At 44.7% G+C, this 22,882-nt stretch overlaps 1 protein-coding gene across 2 annotated transcripts in view; it reads left to right on the forward strand.

Moving 5' to 3' along the window:
• The first annotated feature begins 1,847 nt into the window (after positions 1–1,847).
• The window catches only part of LOC147440248 (uroporphyrinogen-III synthase, chloroplastic-like), a 76,585-nt gene continuing 55,550 nt past the window's right edge, over positions 1,848–22,882 (forward strand). The window contains exons 1-2 of one of the 2 annotated variants that reach the window (XM_086530038.1): positions 1,848–2,170; positions 2,254–2,354. In XM_086530038.1, the coding sequence (XP_086386164.1) occupies positions 2,062–2,170; positions 2,254–2,354 (210 nt within the window). In that variant the 5' untranslated portion in view covers positions 1,848–2,061. The remainder of the gene's footprint in view (positions 2,171–2,253; positions 2,355–22,882) is intronic. The other variant, XM_086530039.1, reaches the window with a different exon arrangement.

Raw genomic sequence — 22,882 nt, forward strand, 5'->3', positions numbered from 1 at the left:
ATCAAAAACACAACCTCATGAAGGATGCAATCATGCAAAAGTATATTTATCATGAACTAGTACATATTGTTGATAAGAAAGGTGATTTGACCCTCGATGTGAGTTATTTGGAGAATTTTATTGAGACAACTCAGTCTAATCTCCAAGGAAAGGCAGCTCAATTTACTACAGCGTTGGCAAATCAAGCACTCATGGAATGTCTAGAAAGCCAGAAGAACCAAGAGGAAGACCATGAAGATGAGGAAGAAGATAATGATGATCAAACTCGGGACCCGAGGACTCAAAAGAAGGATGATGATGATGATGACAATGATGGTCAAGGTGGACACAGTACAAGGTAAGCCGCAGGTGGCTCAACAACCACTAGGAGTAAACCTCCAAATCATGCTAGTGACAGGTCAATTGAGGATTAGACATCACCTACTTGGGACAAACAGAATCCACCTTATCAACAAAGTGGCGGACATCCAAACCATAGACAGAATAAGGGTAAAGCCATTTTGTTGGAAACTGACGATGAGTCTAACCACACTTACTCCAATGAGCTGTTGACACTAAATAAGAGCCTGCAAAAATGGAAACATCTTCAAATCCAAAAGTTCTTAGATGATGAGTCAGTATATTTGGATCTGGAAAGATATTAGATGCTCTCTGTCGAAGCCAAACGCATGGTCTCCACATGGAAGTTAGCCAATTATCACGATGAGATAGTCTGTTGGTTGCCTCCACATCCTAGCCGTGTCCAGGTATTAGAAATAACTCCAGAATGAAAACTAACGAATGATGATAGAGTTGTCAACCCAATGACCAAAGACTTAATAACAACAGATCTTAAGTCATTGGGAATTCAGGTAGAGATGCTGCTAGGTAACATGCCAACCTATAAGTGCAGGAAGGATATATGTCAGTAGATAAAGGAAATGCTCATCCGAACGCAAACTGCCAGGGGAATTCTCGATCAACGGATCAAAATGCTGCTAGAGAATAATGCTATGAGCAGTTGGGGGCCTAAAACCAGGATGACTCTTAGTGAACAGGAGTGGCACTTGAAAACCTTATATCACTCGGTGCGAATTTCCAAAAAATGATGTAGTAGGAGAATCAAATGATTTTGGACTTCCTAGAATTTTTACCCGATTCTCCAGCAATCTTATATGCCATACGATCTAAAGAAGCCGAGTTACCTCACTTCTTTCCAGCTCTCTATCCACCTCACGCTGAGCGTGTTGATCAACAACAATATATTCAGATAGTAGATGGGCTCAAAGTCTGGTGAAAGAGGCAACTAAGTAATGTTTGGCATGACATCTATATAAGGAGGCCTTCTCCATGAGTATTTTCAGCACTATACACTAGAGGTGTGCACACTTGACACACACACATCTTTGTTGAAGGATTGTTAGCCCTTTGTATTTCCTACTTGCTCTAGGTGTTTAAATCGCCATCTAAGCTCTACCTTGAGAACGCATGGATGGATGATTCCATCACTTTGTAATAGTGTGTTAATCTAAAATTTTTGATTTGCCACTAATTTACTTTGCATCATATCTCTCTCTACTCTTCTTGCTACTAGATCCTTATTGTATTCCGCATTTCTTACAGGTTATGTTTATTTGCCGGAGCAGTCGTCTCATGGAGATCATGTCTCCAAAATTGTATGTCATTTTCCACCACACAGGCAAAGTTTCTGATACTAACAAAGAAGTTGTATGGTTAGCTCGCTTAGTGGGAGATCTTGGCATTACTTACACTCTTGTGTTAGTCAGAGTACAATTGTGTTAGCGAAGAACTACACATACAAATTTATTCTATTATAAAAGGAGGGATCCCCCCCTCCCCGCCTTCCCTCCCTCTCTGACACGTATCACTAGCTCCTTCGTTCGACAGTGCTCCCTGCAGAGAGAGAGAGAGAGAGAGAGAGACGGGTCCCGCCTCTCCCTCCGGGCGTCAATAAGCTTGTGCGCTAGGGGAAGTTAGTGGGTTCAAAACGGAGGGTGAGAATTTACAAGCCTCGAATTTACAAGCCTTCTTTCTACCTCACGTGAGCTCAACTGATCTGCTATGGAGGTTCGAATCATAAACGCTACTACACTATCCTCTCTTGGGAGCGCACGGGTCGCTTGGAGTGGCAGGCTAGGTACTTCTTCACTCTCACGGTTATACTCACCAGGTATGGGCAGTGTGCGTACTTTCCTAATCTACTTTTCTTGCTGAGAGAGATGGAGAACGGGAGTGGATTTTCATGAATGCCAGGAAAAACCCTGCAAGAAATTAGAATCCAAGCTGTGAGCTCGTTCCCATCAGTGGTTGTTACCCGGGAGAAGGGGAAAAACCAGAAGCTCATTGATCTTCTGGTACGTTTCTGTGGTATTGTTGATTGAAGTCTAGTTCAGCTACCTCATCAGAGAGTTCGAAAGCAGCTTATGGTATAATAATGCAAAGAGATATATAACAAATGTATGTACCTTGATACAACTGAAATCAATGCTCTACTGCTTTTCATTACATGAAACGAAAAGGGCATATTAAAATCACAGTTTTTTTCCTCCGACGCACCAGAGGGCCCACTCGTCTATTGTGTCAGGTCATTTTCAGTAGTTGTCTTTTCTTGGATGGGTTTTTGCAATGGTCCATCTCTTTGATGCTCAGACAACGGAGTCTCTCCTGGAGCGTTCACCTATAGTTTCGGTCTCCCATCCGAAGGTTCTTACTCCTTGGCATCTAGGCTTCTCCGTGGAGGATCTATGTGCCACCAAGCTTTTTCCTTACTTGACATACTATGTGAGCTTTGACACTTGGGACAGGACTTCATACGGCACTAAGGCATTATCAATCCAAGATCTACCACGTATAACTTGGGCACCATATGTTTCCAAGTCTATGTTCCAGGTTTTCCCCACTAGCCACATACATTTGAGATCGAGTGGGATGGACAGGTTTGTACTCTGCAGCTGCTGGTTACTAGTTGACTGGATCAGTGTCTCTGTAACAGTTTGGGCATATGGCACGGGATTGCTCTACTATATCTCGTCCCCTATAGCAGCAGTGCTCTGCCCTACAAACCTGCCGTTCAGTGGTCTATTTTCAAAGGGTATGACTATCAGCCTGTTTCTCGCCGCCATACCCTTTGAAAATTGTCCATTGAACAACAGGTTTTTACCACACCAATGGGGCTTACTGCATCTTATTGGATAGTGTATTCAGAGAGTTTGTCTAGACTATGTTGCCTTACTAGGAACTTCCTTTTTGGAGACTTGGACGGAACCATAAATACTACGGCCAAAGTAGCATGGTGCACATGCATTATGCTTCGATCAGAGGGAGGTTTCTGGATTATTGATCAAGAGATGTAGAGTTGTACCCTTCTTTCCAAGCTTATTGTTTGTGGTCTCCTCCACGCAATGAGCCTTGGGATATCTTTCTACAAAGTGCTGCGGCGAGCATCGTTCTTAGATATGGTGCGCTAGGTACAGGTTGCTGGCGCTCTTCACAGTTTAACTTCACAGGTGCTCCTTTGTCTTTTTGTGTCAGTTTCCACCTTTTATTTGTTGTCTTTTGAGGGTATGGGTGGGCATAAGGAAAAGCTTATGAGATAGATGCCCAGGACAAGAGAGGACTTTGAGCATCAGCCTCTAGTTTATGTTTGTGATTCTGAGGGGCGTGAGTTGGGCGAGAGGGCACCTATTGATTGGACAGGATGGGAGAGGTGGAGTAGCACCCAAGTAGTACAAAATGGTTGTTACAGAAATCAAGGGAGAGGATACCAAGGCAATAGGTCACCATTTAGACAGGTAGCAAGTGCTACAATTGTGGTAAGGAGGACATTTTTCTAGAGATTGTCCAGACCCTCCAAATCAGACTCTGCAAACATACCACCAGTACCACCAGCCATACAATTTGTGGGACCTAAGTGGCTGCAGTAACTAGAGCTCAAGCCAAACTAAGGCCAGCAAGTGACAGCTAGAGTTCCAAACCAACCAGTGTGACGAAAAGTTCAATTTCAGAATCAGGCAATAGGTGGCATAGGCACAATAATATTGCACAAAAATTTGCCAAGCAAGTGGCAATCGAGCATGAAGTCCAGATCAAGGCCTCACTAAGGCCTCAACTAGTGGGACAAAACCATGGCATGAAACATGCAGAGGAGCACCCCAGGAGGCACAGGATTTGGCAGAGCATTGATACATGGCGGCTGATAGAACCCAGCAACTTAATCAGTTACGGGAGAGATTGAAACAAATAGAAGCAAGCCATGGAATAGGGGAAGGCAAACAAGTTATGAACTAGTCAAAGGATGGGGCATCAGCTCCAAGGGAGCTATAAAAAACCCAATTTGCCACTCTAGAACAACATAGTACAGTAAGGGAAGAGAGAAACAGAGGGGTGGTGAGCTCTGCCAAGAGGCAGACAACTAACACATTTGAGATGGGAAAATGCCACTTCTGTGTGGAAAGAAAAGGAACATCAGGAAGCCTCACAGGGTAAGGTGATCACCAGGGTAAATGGGGTGACCATTGAAGAGGTCAAGGATGAAGCTGCTCCCGGGATAATAGCCAGAGGAGCAAGAGAAAAAGGGAATCATGTGGTAGGAGCCCCACATCTTCATTATGGGATCAACCACTGAAGGAGTAGTAAACCAAGAAAAAACAACAGAGGATCACATTGAGAGCCCACCATATAGATGACCAAAGAGCCGACCATATAGGTGACCATATCATCATCTATGGCTAAATGATAACAGCATGCTGTATCATTCTCTCAATGGATATGCTATTGCTCTGTGGATGCACAGTTTATCGTTGATGAATTTTATATATGTAGAGGGTTTCATGCTCGGATTGCAAAGGTTGAGAGGATGCAACTTCGCCTGCTTAGAGAGAGGTGATACAGTGCTTTGCGAAACTTCTTGCTCAGGAGGGCTGGTGAGGGTTTTGGTGCCACCGGCACTCCCTAGTGGTGCTTTGGTTGCATGTTATTCTCAACAGTCTTGGATTTGATCTCGACATGCTCTCATTCTGGTCTTTTTTTAAAACCTTTCTTCTTGTGGCGTCCCTTTCTCTGGATGGTTGGGTGTAACCGACAAGGCACTGATGAGGTGGTAAATCCACAAGACACACCAACAAAACTGAAAGTAGATAACACCTGAACTTGAGAAAATTGTAGTCTAGACTCGAAGTGGTGAAGTTCCACTTCTAGATGCATTGGCCCCAAAGTCTAGTGCCCCTTTCAGTATTTCTTTTTATCTTGATAAGTCATAGAGTACAACTGCCACAGAGTCACTGCAATTCTGCAACCATGCACTGATTAGCTGAGTGGCTCCCACCCTTTCGGGGATCTCGTGTATCTTTGTAAGTAAGATAATGCCTCATTGGCCATCACCTCCTCAAGACACCCTAAATATGTCCATGGGGGACCATTGGAGTTCCATACCACCATGTGTCTCTCTTGTGTATGGTGTCTCATAGGTTGCGAGTCTCTATTCGACGTCCTTGCCATCTATGATGTAAGGTGCAACGGAAGTGAATGTTGAACTTTGCTCAAGATGAGTGATCCGATCGTGCTCAAAGTTCCTTTTTTTCTTATGGAAGGGAGAGCCTTCCGTTCTTTAATGAGGGAGTGCAATGGACACAAACAAAGTGAATGGACACTGTGTGTGAAAGTGCATGAGACTGAGAGATAGAGAGAGAAGAGAATACGACACCAAGGAGTTGTAAAACCCTCCTCCGAAGGCCCCACTCTCGATGGCGAGAGTGGTCTACTATTGATTGCACAATCTGGTACAAGAGTAGGTGGATGCTAACTGATGCAAGTCTAATGGGCTATGTTGATGTCGACAGTGGTGATGACGGGACCGAGTGTATGGCTGAAAACTGAGTGCTTCGAAAACCTTTTGTATTGCTGTCCAAAAACGCCAAGGGTTGCTGATTCCTGTTGGGGTATAAAGCCCAATGTGGTCGCCCAGGTAAGTGGGCGGGCCGCGAGGTATGTACACATATTCTTTTGTAAAAACCTAATAAGAACTCACTATGCTCTACACATTACAGTAGAGCGAGTTCACCATATCGTCGTGCTCTTCTTCTCGCACTCTCTCTCGCGTCACACTTCCGCTCGTTCTCCTTGAACTGGTATCAGAGCTCAGGTCGAAGCTCGAGGCAGCATTTGCAGGTAGCCAGAGTCACCTGCTCAGAATGGAGTGAGATTCGACAGGCGAAGACACGGCCCCAAATGCTCGATGTTCTCAGAATTTCATTCTGAGGTCATCTCGGCCACCGTTCGGCTTCGACAAAGTTCTGCGCAGGCGATTTTGGACTACGTGGTCTCAGCGGGTGCAGATCCGGCTCTGCAAATTTGGGGTTTCGGCCTACGACTATAGGTGCTGAGGATATCGGCACTCCCAGAGTGTTGATTTGTGGCTGTCTACACATCGAATGACGGCTCACAGTTCTTGGAGGCGTGTCACATACGACACGGGCGCATCTACACAGAGACTGTAGGCGACATTCACTAGTTCGTCAGGTAGCTTGTGTTTGCTGCTTAATATTCTAGATTTCATCCTGACATTGCAGGTACTTCCACATGGGATGTATTGTCAGAGATGATGTATGTCTGTTGAGGGTTTGCTGGCTGTGAGTCACGCAGCAAACAACCGCCGCAGCGGTTACAGCATATAGTGGGAAATTTGTGGATGTATGACTTTGTGGAAAGTCTATGTACTGTCAGATTTACTGCAACCTTTGTTGAGGATTGAGTGAGGTTTTATTGAGCTGGGGGATTCTCGAATGTTGAGATTCTTTCGGTGATACAGGTCTTGGAGCGATCCCTCGAGCACCCTTAGATAGGCAGCTAGGATGTATTGACTGTGAGTTAGACAGTTGGGATTGCATCTTTGATTTACTGCCGTCGAGGCATTGTCGCAGTCTATGCTTACAGGATAGTGACAGGACAGTGAGAGACAGTACAGGTGCAGGACAGGTTTACCCACAGCTTACAGTGTTAGAGAGACAATGGTTTTTTGAGCTGTTTTTTGGTCTGTTTTTGAGTACACCAGAGCCATTTTACAAAGGAGACTTTGCCGAAATTTATGCAGAATCTGAAGCTTTCTTGGTTCATTTGACAGGTTGATATTGGTTCAGAGGTCAGTTTACAGGGGAAATTCTGCCGAATTTTTCCCAGGAAAGTAAACTACTGTGAAGCGTAGCTATGGCTGGATCACAGGACACTGCTCTTTACAATATCAAGAAGCTGGATGGAACCAATTTTCCATTGTGGAAGAAGCAAATTTGGCACGTGTTGGTACAAAAGAAGCATATAAAACCTATAAAGCTCAAGGGGATAAAACCAGAAGATATGGACGAAGATGAATGGAGCGAAATGGATGAATTGACACTTTCTACCATTATGCTGACTTTGGCAGAAAGCGTTTACTTCAATGTAGCACACGAGATGTCGGCTTATCAAGCATGGTTAAAGCTGAGTGATCTTTATGAGAAGCAGAGTGCAACTTCACAGGTATACTGGCTTAAGAAGCTTGTTGACTTGAAGATGAAAGAAGGGACACCTATGTCCAATCATCTGAATGAATTCAACACAATCTACAGTCAATTGTCAGCTCAAGGTGTCAAGTTTGATGAACCTGTTAGAGCTATGTTCCTGTTGATCACATTGCCGGAAAGTTGGGACACTTTTCGCACAGCTTTGAGTAATTTTGCACCTCCAGATGGTTTGAACATAGCAGGTGTAGAAGGAAGTCTGCTTACTGAAGAAACCAATAGAAAGACAATGGACAAAGACAAAGGAACAGCCTTAGTTGTCAGGGGAAGGACCAAAGAAAAGTACAAAGGTGGAAAGAGGAATCAGTCTCGTAGCAAGTCCCGCAGTGCTAAAGGCAAGAGTGACATAGAATGCTACCATTGTGGCAAGAAGGGTCACATGAAAAGAGACTGCAGAGAATGGAAAGCAAAAAAAGGCAAAGAGAAAGCTGAAGACCATGGTGAGAAGAACAAGTCCTCAGTGAAGATTCAAGAAATAAATGTGACAAACACTATTGCAGAGGATGACAGTCTAGTGTCAGGAGACATCTACTTCTTGAAGAATACAATGGACTCAGCTCTTCTTACAGCATCTGATGGAAATGCACTGAGTGACTGGATTATAGACTCAGGGGCATCACTTCATGTGTCTCCAAACAAGGAGTGGTTTACCTCTTATGTGACCACTAAAGATCATGTTCGGCTAGGCAATGGGCAGACATGTGAGATCTTAGGTGTTGGAGATGTTCAATTGAAGTTTCAGAATGGTTCTTCTTTCACGCTGAAGAATGTGAGACATGTTCCCGCAATTACAAAGAGCTTGATCAGCACAGGTTTACTTGATGATGCTGGCTACGTCACCACTTTTGGACAGAACATGTGGAAGATATCCAAGGGTTCTATGACAGTAGCACATGGAGTAAAGTCTGGAGGACTTTACATGATTTATGTATCAAATGTCTCTAAAAATGTAATCAATGTAACCGAGCAGCCGAACGTTTCTTTGTGGCATAGCCGGTCAGGACATATGTCCAAGAAGGGAATGGAAATCTTGTCTCGTTCTGGTTATTTGCCTGGCTTTTCATTTAATGATTTTGAATTCGGTGAACATTGTGTGTATGGTAAGCAAACACAGCAGCCACATAAGCATAGAAGCAGTAGAAGAGATACACAGTTGGCACTTGTTCATAGTGATTTGTGTGGACCTATGCCTAACCTATCTCTAGGGGGAGCTTCTTACTTTATGACATTTATAGATGATTACTCGAGGAAAGTATGGGTTTACTTTCTCAAGCACAAGGATGAAGCGTTTAGTGTTTTCAAAACGTTTGTGACACTTGTGGAGAATCAGAGTGGCAAGAAGCTTAAATGCTTACGCATTGACAATGGTGGAGAGTATGTTTCAAAGGCCTTTCAGGACTTTTGTGAGTCAAAAGGTATAAAACGTGAACTTACTGCTCCTTACAATCCTCCTCAAAATGGTGTTGCTGAGAGGATGAATAGGACCATACAAGAGAAGGTCAGAAGTATGTTGTCTAATGCACAACTGCTAAATGGCTTTTGGATTGAAGCTGTATCAACAGCTGTTCATCTTGTAAATAGATCTCCTAGCAAGGTTTTGCAGAAGGATTCAGTGCTAGAGATGGTATGGTCAGGCAAAATACCCTCATACAAGCATCTGAGAGTCTTTGGCTGTGAGGCATATACTCACGTTCCAAAGGAATTTAGGAACAAACTTGAGCCAAAGAGTAGAAAGTGCATCTTTCTAGGCTATGGTAATTCTGGTGAGATGGGGTACAGACTTTGGGATCCCGAATCCAGAAAGGTTGTCCGCAGCAATGATGTTCACTTTAATGAATCCAAATATCATTCTAAACCAGAGAGGGTTGAGGAGATTAGAAGAGTTGTCTTCCAAAAATCCGGATCTGTGGCATACTGGTCGACCATATCCTTGAAGCTCCTATGATGTGTCACTGAAATAGCCAGAACCAACGGTTTCCGAGACAAAGCATCTGCCACCAAATTTTACTGTCCCTAAACATGGACAATCTGGAAGTGAAACTGTGACAAGATGTTCGCCCGGCGCATCTGCTTTTCCGATAGCTGCTTCTGTGACAAGAAGTAGCGTAAACTCTGATGGTTTGTAAAGACACTAAAATCCGCTTCGTGTAGGTAGTGCCGCCATTGAGTAAGAGCATGGATAACTGCCAAAAGCTCTTTCTCATAGATCCGTGCTGTCAATTCCGGCCACGAGAACAATCGGCTCTCGTAAGCAATGACATGGCCTTCTTGCATTAAGACCGCACCCAAACTACGACCACAAGCATCCCAATATACTTCAAATGACTTCTACAAGTCCGGCACAGTCAAAACTAGTCCGTAGTCAATTTCTCTTTCAAAGTCTGAAAGGCAGTCACCTCTATGGGTCCCCACGAGAAAGGGACTCCTTTCTGAGTCAAGATATGCAAAGGGGAAGCAACCTCTGCAAACTTTCGAATGAACCGCCTGTAGTATGAACACAGTCCCAAGAAGCTTCTAACTTCATGGACATTCTTCAAATCGGGCCAATCACGGATAGTCTCCATCTTGGCCGGATCCATTTGCACTCTTGCTGCTGACACAATGTGTCCCAAAAAGTGTATCTCTGGTAGGAAAAATTCACTTTTCTTCACATTAATCACTAACTTGTGATCTCATAATGCCTGAAAGACCTGAAGTAGATGATCTCTATATTCTGCCTCATTCTTGGAGAAAACAATGATACCATCAAAGAAAGTGCCAACAAATAGCTTGTACTCTTGAAAAATCCTCCATCATCCGGTTAAATGTCGCAGGAGCATTGGCTAAGCCAAAAGGCATCACCAAAAACTCAAATAACCCAAAAGTCATCCGAAAGGCTGTCTTGCAGACGTCTTTCGACGCGATTCGGATCTGATGGTATCCACTCTTCAAATCAATCCTACTAAAACACGAGGATCCCTCTAATCTGTCGAGTATATGATCAATCCTAGGAATCAAAAATCTGTTCTTGATGGTGATTTTGTTGAGAGCTCTATAATCGATGCACATTCTCCAAGATCCGTCTTTCTTCAAAACCAACAACACTGGAGAGCAATACGATGAAGTACTAGGTTGGACAAGACCCTTTTCCAAGAGGTCTTTCACTTGGTTCATAATCTCTTCGTTCTGTGCTCGGCTCACATGGTAAGGTGGCCGGTTCGGTGGTGTGCTCCCAGGTATCAGATCAATGGTATGATCTTCAAGACGAGCATGTGGTAACTCGCCTGGGAGGCCCTATGAGAAGCAATCGACATGAGAGTGGAGAAAATCTTGGCGTTCTTTATCAAGTTCAGACATATTTGTCCTATCCTCATCACTCAATTCTTTCATAAAGATCGAGTAAACAAACAGACTGGATTTCATTTTGAAATGGCCGAAGCCGATACAATAGCGAAAGACTCGCCCTGAAGTTTAATGTCAAGTACAATGGTTCTGCCCTTCTCTATAGTAAATGTCCCTTTTCTCGCCCGATAGTCGACCACGGCGTTGTTCTTGTGGTACCAGGGAATTTTCAAGAGAACATCACAACCTTCCAAAGGCATTATGTAAAAGTCCTCATGCCCCAATTACCCCTGACAATGCAACCGAAGTTTGCTAATGATAGGTGTAATGGCTACGTCCCTGGCAGGTGCCTCTAGAACTGCCTCCGCAAGTGGTCCCATCCGATCAGGAGTGATCTCGAGTCGCACCGCCAATTCCGGTGAAATGAAGTTGGCCTTGGCTCCTCCATCAAAGAAGATCAGGGCCTCTTGGTCTTTCACTTTGCCCCAAGCTCGGCAAAGTTCTGTACTCTCGTCCAACGTGCTGGGATCGGTACCCACGCAATCTGGAACTAGTCCTATTTTCATCTTGCCTTTTCTTCCACGTTCCTTAGCTGCTCTCGAACTCTCAGGCCTTTCGTCGTCCTTGTCGTTCTGTTCTTTCTGTGCCTTATTAGGGCACTTTGCGGAGATATGTCCAGTTTTCCTGCATCGAAAGCACTTCCCTTCCTTGATGAAGCGAGCCTGCTCCTGAGGAGTAAGCTTGGGTCGTGCATCCTTGTTTTTTGGGTTACTCTTTCTCTTTCCACTTTCATTTGTCGAAGTCTATTCGGCTCTTTGTGTCATGATCTCATCGGTGGGATAGGTTAGACTGACAGAGTGAATGGCCAAACCTCGTTTCACATGACTCATCAACTCCTGAATGGAAGCTGACTTCTGTTCCAAGCAGTGGTCTCGGATCTCTGTAGGTAGACCCAAGGTAAACCGCTCAATCTGTTCCTTGAACGAGATCTTCTTAAATGATGAGGCGGGTAGAAAAGAGCTCCAAAATCTCTCACAATAAGCATCCATTGTATCGTTCTTGGTCATCTGAAGATGGTTCCAAGTAGTTCGTATATCACGTTCATACTCTCGAGTCAACCAAGAAGAAATAAAAAGCCTCTTGAATTTCAGCCATTTAACTGGCGCAGTCTTGTTTAAAGGAAGCGTGGACCACCAAGTTCGAGAGCCTTCGAAGCATCTCTATAACCGGAAAACGTGTCAAATTTAATTGAATGTCCCCCCATCCATCAGTGTGACCCGACCTCTCGTGATGATCCAATGAAGGTCCCCATATCTCAGCTCCATAGAGCAATGCAGAAGCCACCAAAGTGTCAAAGAGCCAAAGCTTCGTCCGAGGCTCCTGAAACTGAACCTGCGAACACATCCTCTCCAATCTACCCAATGCAGCCTGGGCTCTAGTCAATCTGGTCTCTATTGCCCTCCTTAATGAAACTGCTGGTCTGCTAAAAACCACTTCAAGGTAAGTGTAAGCATTTGTATACTCCACTGTCTCCTGTTCGTATGTGAATGTAGGTGCTGATTTTCTGATCCACTGTGGGGTGGTATTAAAACACCATAACCAGGGTTTTACCAAGGTTGACAGACAAACCACTTTTGTGGGCAAACCTATGCAAAACATCCAGACGACGTTGCATTCCCTCCCGGGAGTCGGAGATCAACACAATATCATCAGCATATAACAATAATGGAATCCATGTCCCTGCCAGCTGTGCACCTCTATCACCATCGCTCTCAATGTAGTTAGCAACCTCATCCACATACATACCGAATAGAGTAGGAGAGAGCGGGCAGCCCTGCTTCACCCCAATAGTGGAGTGAACCGGTGTAGATAGACCCTGTGAGGCCACTACTGACCTGTATAATTCCATGATTCCCCCAAATGAGCTCTATGGGTACTTCCATCTCCTGTAGTGTGCGTATCAATCTAGCTCTGGGTACTGTGTCAAATGCCGTTCCGAAGTCCACAAAGCTACAATAGATCTGTCTCCCATGTGATCTGCCATCCTCAATGATGGCTCCGAGTGTCAAGAAATGGTCAAGAGTAGAAAAGCCTCTCCTGAACCGTGCCTGCCCGGCTGCGCGTATCGTCTTCCTCTCTGGCCATCTACTGAGTTGCTGCTCAAGAATGGATGCGTACAACCGTGCCAGTGTGTGTCCAATCATGATCGTGCAATAATTCCCAGGCTCCATAGGGTCTCCTGACTTGAAGATAAATACAATAGTAGATAGGCTCGAAGTATCAGGCAAGCCTTCACACATGGCACGGTTAAACATAACTGCTAGAAGCTCTGCTAGTATATCTCTGGCATGCATGAAATGCTCAGCCACTAAGCCATCATGATCATATGCTCTCCCAGTCGTGATCCTGTCAATGGCCTTCTTCACCATCTCAGCGGTGAAAAAAGCTCATGCTTGTGGGCATGGATCGGGGGGGTCGGGAAGGGGCGGCTGTCCAGGAACTGTGTACAAAGATGAGGCGTACTGGCCCCAGGCCTCTGTAGAGGTAAAGGCAGGGGGGGGGAGAGTGCTCATGAAAGAGCCGCCATGCCTCTCGTGAGTTCTGACGCAAGAATAGCTGGCATAGATCCCGTTCTAGTTGGGGCAAAAATGCCCTCTTCTTCCGCCGCACTAGGCGTCGTAAGTCAATCTGTGACTGTCTGTGAGCGATGTCCCTCAAAAGCACCTCCCTCTTAAGTCTGGCTCTAGTCTCGCGGCATTCCGCATCATGAAGGGGATCGGGGAGCACCACAGACGGAGAGTGAGAGAGAGAGAAGGAGACACACACGATGTGGGTGGGGAGACTCAAAGAGTGAGCAGCCCCCTATACATTTATGCTATGTATAAGCTATACAAGTTAGTGGGCGCCCAGACTCTGGGCGGCCGAGCAAGGCACAGGCGCCTATACCCCAACAACCTCCCACTTAAAGGCAACTGTGCCTTTAAGCAAGGGAACATAGTCTAAAGACTACAAAAGGTGAGAGAAAACCACTCTCAACCGATGCCCACTGGTTGGCTGTGATCGTGTGCATCCGGTTGTCCTGCTTCCGTGTAAGTCCATACACCACCAGACGTACCGCACACGTACTGCAAGTATGTACGCAATACCTGCATATCTCCCTCATGCGCTATGCCAAGATCAGTCATCGAACGACTGATCAACCCTGCTGCAAATGCTCCCACTGCAGCTGCTATGTCGGGCCTCGAGATCAGCATCTCGTACATAAGGACACCGAACGTTGATGCAACCCTTGCAACCTCTGCCACCTCCAACTCAGAACTCAACACATGGCAATCCTGTCCCCTATCATAGAGACCATGGCACTCTGACTCCAAGCTCTGGAGTGACTCCTCGTGCCCACCACATATCACATGTGTACCAAGTGTATCCATATGTCCTGAATCTGCATCAAGCTCTGGCATAAGCATATGAAGAAATGACTCCACAATAGTCGACATCTCAACATCCATGTGAGTCATCTCTGTCATCACCTTTGATGACTCATCCTGCTGTGACTCACTAGAGCTGTCCCGCTCTACCTGTGCATCCGTAGACGCAACCTGCACAACAAGGTCACTGCTCTGCACTCCATGCAAAGCATCCTGCAACCCACAAGCAAAAGAGACTCGCCTGCTCTCTCACTCTCTACCTGGCTGCGTGATCACAGAGACAACACCGTTTCTCGCGTGATCCACATGCAATGGGTAACCTGTACCACTCCTGGCACCTCTCGCAATCACTAGCGAACCCAAATGCATCACAAAATCTCGCTCTCGTAGCGAAATCTGACATCCACTATCCCGTAACTGTCTGACTGAGATCAAATCCCGTCTCAGATCTGGCACATAGCGCACATGACGCAGGGTAAATCTCATACCACTGGGCAAGGACAAACATACGTCTCCTGCACCCTCAATGTCATACACAACACCATCAGCCATGTGCACACAACCAAGTCTCCCACTAGAAAACGTGCTAAACCACTCACGATGCGACGTGACATGGAATGTAGCATCTGAATCTAGTAACCAATGTGAAGACAATGTGCAATCCGATATGCAATCCGTAGACATAAGATTGTCTGAAGACAAGCTAGATGTAAATGTGACATCGCCGTCACAAGCATACTCAGTAACCACCGTACTGATCTCACTAGCATCTGTCATGCCCAAATCTGCATCACGCATCTGTCGCCTCCGTTTTCTCAAACGCCTGAAACATCGACGCCTAATGTGCCCTCTATGTCCACAATGCCAACATGTCAAGTCTCTATGCCGTCGAGACTTGCGTGTGGGACCAATCTCTCCCATGGACATAGAAGTGGGACTAGACTTCCCTGTAGACATGGATGTCGCGTACATAGCATGTAAACTCTGCCATAAAGCATGAGTTGTAGTCTCCCTCGAGACCTGCCAGTCAACAGACTCAACCAGATGCAAACGAATCGTAGACATTGCTAACTCATCAAGATCCTGTCAATCATCATCACGCATAGAATTGGGCTTCGCCGATAAACCACGCAAGGGTTTATCCTGCCCCAAATCCGCCAATGCAACAAGCATATGCTCCTTCCAAGCAACAAAATCTGCACCATCAAACTGTGTCAGACCATAACGCTGGAAGTCAAATGAAAAATCAGCCATAATGCTCGCAAAAGAGCAACCAACAATGAGTAGCAAATGTCAACCAAATCAGCCCTAAACTGGCTCGAATTGCATCAACAAAAGTCTACAAATATGGCTGTAAGATATGGCTGCAAATCAGCCCCAAAACAGCCCCAAAATTCAGCTCTTAAACAGCTGCATAAACAAGTCACAAATGTGTCCCAGATTAGCTGCCATACATGGACACCTGCAAAGAGGAAACAATGGCTGAAAATTCAGCGCCCAAATAAGCCCTCAAACCTGCCTGTAAACTTGTAAACCTGTAGCTGAAACCTGCTGAAAAACCTCAAGCCATTAGTGCTCGAATCCGGCTACCTAGCTCGTAGCCACACAAGCATACATCACAATACTCACTCCTGTGAGTGTGCCAAGATAACTGTACGCCTGTCAAACCCGTGAGCTAATCACCAAGCCCACACTGTGCGGTATCGATGCATACACACGCACAAATCTCCCACCTGCAGAGAACACCGCACGCAAATGTTGAGTGCAACCCGCAATCTCTACCTAGATCGCATAAATGATGCGCATAAAACTCCTGGGAAAATTTCGCCAGAGTTTCGTCAGTAAAACGGCTACAAAACCAGTAACCAAACTGACTGCACGCTCAAAACCATGAGCAACCAAAGCGCGTCAAATCACACTCCAAATGCATGCACCAATCTCCACATTTTGCATACATCATTGCAAACACCTGCAAATCTAGTACACAAATATCTGCTCTACCTGTGACTGCCAAAAAACATGCTCGAGGCATACATTGCCGAGCTCAAAATGCAATCACATTAGTCTCCCTGAGCATCAAACCACATAAGGCATACATCGTATCCTCCCACCTGTGAGGAAACTTGCAGCAAATATCACTCTCACATCTGAAAGCAAACCATGTGTGGAATCCTCGACACACAATAAACAACTGCTGCTGCAGAAAATTCAGCATTCAGAATTTTACAATTCTGATATGACGAGTGCATCCGGAGCGTGCCAAAACCCCAAGGTAGACTCCTGGATCATATGTATCCGAGTCCGGGTGTGAAAGCTATGCCAAAAACAGTGTTTTTGAGACCCGAAAGTGCACAAATAAACTTGCTGCTGTACCTGCTGTAATTCAAAGCATAATTTCAGCAAATAGACATCACCATCGCGTCCGGAGCGTGCCAAAACCCTGACCTAGACTCCTGGATCATGTAGATCTGACTCTGTATGACGGAGCTACGCAAAAAACTGCGTTTTAGAGCCCGAAAATGGCAAAAACGAGCTGCACACAGTCTTGAACCTGCTCCTGCTCCACTTTGCGTAATGCAATGTCCTCTCAATGCAAGCTCCAACACAAGAGCTCTGCCACAACAGCATCCAAGCACTAGAATGTCAAGCTCTCCTCCGCCGAGCACTTCTCTAACGAGCTCCACTAAGCTCAAAAGCTCCTCTCACCAAGGAAGCCGCAACCGCCTCCTCGACCAAGCTTGACCACACCAAGCTCCTCAGCTCCAAAGACAATGCTCCTCAAGCTAAAATCGCTCTCCGTGAAACTCCGCGATCGAACTCCACTGTCGAGAGCGAGCGAGCTATCGCCTCGAAGCTCTCAAAGCCGTCGTGCTCTCCGCGGTCACCATAGCTCTGATACCAATTGAAGGGGATCGGGGAGCACCACAGACGGAGAGTGAGAGAGAGAGAAGGAGACACACACACGATGTGGGTGGGGAGACTCAAAGAGTGAGCAGCCCCCTATACACTTATGCTATGTATAAGGTATACAAGTCAGTGGGCGCCCAGACTCTGGGCGGCCGGGCAAGGCACAGGCGCCTATACCCCAACACATCATACCAACTGTATGTGGCATGCTCCTAGAACGGCGTCGTTGCTCAGGTTGAGTGTGTGGGTAGCCTTTGTTGCGGCCTCATGTAATGTATGTGTCAGTATATTAGTAAGCTCCTCCAGAGGTCGCCTTGGCTCCTCAGTGCATAGCCGTCTGTAGATCCCATCTATATATACAGAGTCCGTCTCTCGCGTGAAGGTGTAGCGAGTAGGTGCTGCTGCCCGTGGACTGTGTGCTACATTAAACTGAAAAGAGATGGTCATCGACAGAAGGACATGATCCATTGCCACCTCAACAGGTCTGGGCCCAATCGTGAGATCCTGGATACTAGAGATGACACTTGGCTGTGCCATGACATAATCCACTGTGCTGGATCCATGTATGTGAGGAAAGCATGTAAAACCTCCCGCAGCAGGAAATCTTTGTAGGCCATTCAAGATGGCATGCCATGTGCACTTCCCATGTCTATCAAGTGTCGTCGATACTCATTATGTTCCACATCCTGTGACAGTCTAGACAGGCCTAAAGGCGTATATCATGGTAATTGGCAAAGTCCCTTTCAAAAGAAAATCACACCCAGCTTCTTCATCCAGAGAGTCAGGATCAAGCTCTTCATCAAATAAAGGTAAAGAGTCCAAAATTAATGAAGCATAGAGACAAGATATCTTGGAATCTCTAGCAATCAGTATTGATGGTATTCCTGCAGAAGATCTACCATTTCTAACTCATGTAGAAAAGGTAGACTCCTCTATCTATTACTCCCATAAGAAAGAAGAAACTATGGTAGATCTAGAATACCCTCTCGAACCTCATACTGATAAAAATAAGGCCAAATGGATCAATACCAAAGTGGCAGTACTTAGATCATCATGGTACAGAGACTCAAGAAAGTTTTATGATAACTATGCAAACTTTGATTCAGAAGCAGAAATCTCTGAAGAAGCTGACCCTCCGAAGCAATTGGATGCTGAACAAATCAAGCCAATTAAACTTGAAGCTATAAAGAAAGCATGGTTCAATCCAATCGACAGACAAATTCAGCAATGGATCGATGATCCTACAAAGCTTCAAGTCTTTGCTCAAACAATAGATGATAAGCAGACCCATGAAAAGATCTGAGAAGAATCATCTATACAGGGCAAGGAAAAAGATAAGCAACCAGAAGAAGAATGGTTTTACCCAACAAACGCCCAACCAGAAACCTCTAACAATACGAGTTTGGTTCCATCTGAAATTAACAAACTTCTAGAAGATATCGATGACATCCGAACCAACATATGTGACAACACAAGATTGATTATCAATAATCATCAAAGCCTTACAAAGATCGCCAAACAGGTAAAGGAGTTTATCTCCTCACAGCAAGAAGAAATTCAAGAACCACTAAATGGAGATAACAATCTTTCACCACTAAAAGGAGTCTCCATTACTATAATTCTGAATACAAAATTTCAGAATTCTCTCAATGCTATATTAGATACAGGAGCTAGCTTGACTCTCCTTAACGAAAGGTTTGTTTCTAAAAATTAATGGGAGAAACTAGATGAACCATTTTTTTATTAAATGTGCTAACAAATCCGAAGAATTGATAAAAAATCAAGTCAAATTATGATTACTGCTTGGAAAAGCCAGAATATCTATCTTTGCCTATCTTTGTTTTCAGCCAAGTTATGATATTATCATTGGCAATGATATTTTCGACAGATTGCAGCCTATCACCTTCGACAACAAGTATTTCAAATTTAGATGGAAGGAAAAGGTTCATAATACAACTATCCTCATCAGATTCAGTATACCATTCCTTCACATGAATGGCCAAATGTCTATCTCAATGAGTTTAACCCAACACAAGCGGCCACCCAAACTGAAGTTGCAACCCTAACACAAACAGATCCCTATCTGGATAGGGGATGCACATTCCTACCAACAACGACAAACGATTGTTCTGACAAGCCTCCTGGTTTGCTTAGTGGTACTACAAGTACGAACACGTCAAAGGCTCCAAAAATGTCCTTGTTGACATCCTAAGTCGACTCATTCCACAGGCGGGGTGGAATGGCATCATCACTTAGGTCATGAAAGATGCCACGGTTATGCCAACACATAGTGATTGAAAAAAAGCGTGAGCATCTAATTTATAGTGGCGTGTCCCTAAAGATTCTACCTAATAGCTAAAGCCACTTTATTCCCTCTCCAATTGTAAAGCCACTTTATTCCTCTCCACTTGTCAAGTCACTTTACAAAAGTGATTCCCTCTCCACTAATAATTGAGTATGCACGACAAGTTACCTATCTTGGAAAGGCACCTCACCTCTCTATAAAAGGAGAGTGTCCCTTCATTGTAAATCATCTCAAGTGTGAGCTCAAGTCATCTCAATTGAGTCTCTCAAGTCTTACTTAGCCTTGTATATAGATCCCTTGCACACATAGTGTATTTTCTTTGTAATCTTTTTGCTTCATAATACACAGCTTCCGCTTGCAATTGTTTAGCGTGCGTAGTTTGCTATGCAGCTTGTCAGAGGATTAAAGAGATCTCTACACTGTTGCTTGTTGTCATAAAAATCGCAAGCCTTACAGGTAGTAATACCAGAACTATGCATTTTTGGAAGTGAGGAATCCGGGAAAATTGTTGAGATATATGCGGAGAATGAAGACTCTTCCCAAAAGAAATAGTCAAAATTTCTTTATGCTTAATTTTGCAGCAAAGATTGGGAAGCCGCGGAGCGGTTTTATTACAAGCTGCATAGCAGCTTGTCGGAGGATAAAAGAGATCTCTACACTATTGCTTGTTGTCATAAAAACCGCAACATACATACATACATATATATATATATATATATATATATATATATATATATATATATATATATATATATATATAATTACGAGAAGATACGGGTTGTAGCAGCTTTAGCGGGTTTCTTGGACACTATCCAAGTTTGAGAGGTCGAAACCTGTGCTTTTGCTTTGTCTTTAATATTTGGAGAAGCAGAAACTGTAGACAATTGTAATTGTTTCCCTTTGCCTTTATTTACCCCAATTGTCGGGGCGGAGGTTGAAGTTTTCAGAGGTGAGCGAGGTTGAGTAGGGATGGCCGAAGGAGGTGGTTGCAGATTTGGTTCCGGACATTCGGACTGCATATGACCAAATTTGCCACAACGGAAGCAAGAGTTTGCAAGCTTGCCCCATTTAAGCTTAAATGGACGCTTTCCAACCACTGCATCTCCAGAATCAAACGAAATGCTTGCTGGTGTGGGGATGTCTGTGTCCCAATACAAAAACGGTTTGTGTTTGCGTCCAGTTTAGGAGGGCAAATGACTTTTCCCAGCTGAGCAGCCCACAAAGGAAGAAAGTGACGCCAAGTGCGAGGAAAGTCGACCACCTCAACCAGACGGGATACTTGTGATGAATGAGACTCTGGTAGTCCTTTTGTGAGAGCCCAGGGCAGTACATGAGTCATCTGCGTATTAAAAAAAAGAGGAGACATTTCAACCAGAGCATCCCGGGCATCCATGTCGGCCAACAAGACTTCATAGAACCCTCGCGCGCCAAAGTAAACCCCTCGGGCTGCTTTCCGTTTGAGTAGGAAATCAACCCATTGGCCTTATAACATTGACTTAATTTTTTAACAAATTCTCTCACTCTCTAACAAGAAATAAAAAGAGCAGACTGATCAATTCACTGTGAGTATATAACAGCAATGCTGTTTGTGTTTATTGGAAGGCATCATGCAATTATATAGGGCTCCCAAGAGTTGTGCAAGAAGTGACAATCATAGCTCGATGCTGGTGATTACCTTCAATGACTGTTTCAAACCCTTGCTTTGGACAAGTCCCTATGAGAAGATAACTCCTGCAGCCTATGTTAGTTTTCAAACATTGCAACATCCGTATGCATAAAGCTGGATAAGCAAAGGAAGTCTTTGCCTCTACTTAGGGCAGATAAAACTTCGACAAAATTCGCATGCAATGATGGTTGAGGAACACTTTGGTACACATTATCAATAAGGTTTACTAGAAAAGCAGACCAGCATTTGAATATCCAATTTTCTCCAACATCTTCTTGCTGCCCCAACCCTTCATTGTGTGATACTAATTTCCCTTCAGCAAACTACAGAAGCTTAGTAGATCTGGCATTGTGGGCTGTACAATAGCGCGATCTAGTCACCAACTTGCAAACTCTGAGGATGCAGTAAATAGACACAATAGACATGCTTTTAACTTAATAATTTGAGAAGTAAGTCAGTAGATCTGGCATTGTGGCCTGTACAATGACACTATCTGGGTACCAGCTTGCAAACTTTGAGGATGCAGTAAATAGACACAATAGACATGCTTTTAACTTAATAATATGAGAAGTAAGTCAGATGACTATCCTCCGTGTTATTTAATGTGTGTTTTTGGCTTCTATCCTGTCACGTGTGCAGGAGGGATCCTAGGGGAGCACTATCATTGGTATTAGAGGAACATCATGCTCTCTTAACAAGACATGGAAACATGCACAAAACAACTGCAGCTCATGGTGCGGCTCAACAAATTCACTCTATTCCCGGATATGGTGATATGGGATGCTACTAGAAAGTCTATGGTATCTCTTTCTATTCCATAAATTGTGGTGGTTGATGTTGGCAAGAGTCGCGTGACACTCGCAGAAGCAGTGACATGTTGCCATGAAGGAATGCTAGCACGTTTTGATGTCAACGTGGCTGGGAGTATCGATTGCAAAAATCATGATTCCCTCCATGACCGCTCATTTACCTTCAAGAACAAGTATCACAAGCTTGTAGGCTAAGTCCTCTTATGAGAGTATGATGGGCAAGAGAGCCCAGTAGGGTGGTACCTCTGGCCAGCCAGACCCTGGAGCATATTGGTTTAAATCTTGAAGTTGCAATTGCAGTTATTTTATGTCTCTGGTCATCCTGTCAGCCACACAGCAAGTTCCACCGGTGAGGATGCCCATTGATGATCATTCCAAGTTCCACTAAGCCCAGACAGTGTCTCTTAGCACCCCAGCAGGTCATATGTGCAGGCCCTTCATGGCTGCAGAGGGGGGATCAGCCAGTCAATTCCGCTGGCTATGTACACTAAATCCATTGGTGGCTGGGGCAACACGATTCAGCTATTCCACACTACACAAGCCATTACGAACTGCAGAGCCAAAAGAAGGCCAATCAGGCCATTTCTACAAGTGACTCGCCGCTCAATGATCTGTCGGAGTAGCTGCTCAACAGTCAGATGGTGACTAAGTGGGGTGCCCAAGCATTCCATGTTAGCCATTTAAAGGAACGATTGGCAAGTTGTTCCCATTAAGGAGATCCCTAACTTGGAAGATACTAAAGTACCTGATCGAGTGGAAACATAGTCACGAGTCAGCTCGACTTGAGACCAAGAAAATTGGGAACAACAAACACATCCCCAGATATTAGGATGGGTATCGGCCAGTGTGAATTGGGCCCTTCAGTGACAGTCAAGGTGGTTCCAAACGTACTGAAG

This window comes from Adiantum capillus-veneris, chromosome 15, assembly GCF_014529385.1.
Source record: "Adiantum capillus-veneris isolate H3 chromosome 15, ASM1452938v2, whole genome shotgun sequence".
Lineage (NCBI taxonomy): Eukaryota > Viridiplantae > Streptophyta > Polypodiopsida > Polypodiales > Pteridaceae > Adiantum > Adiantum capillus-veneris.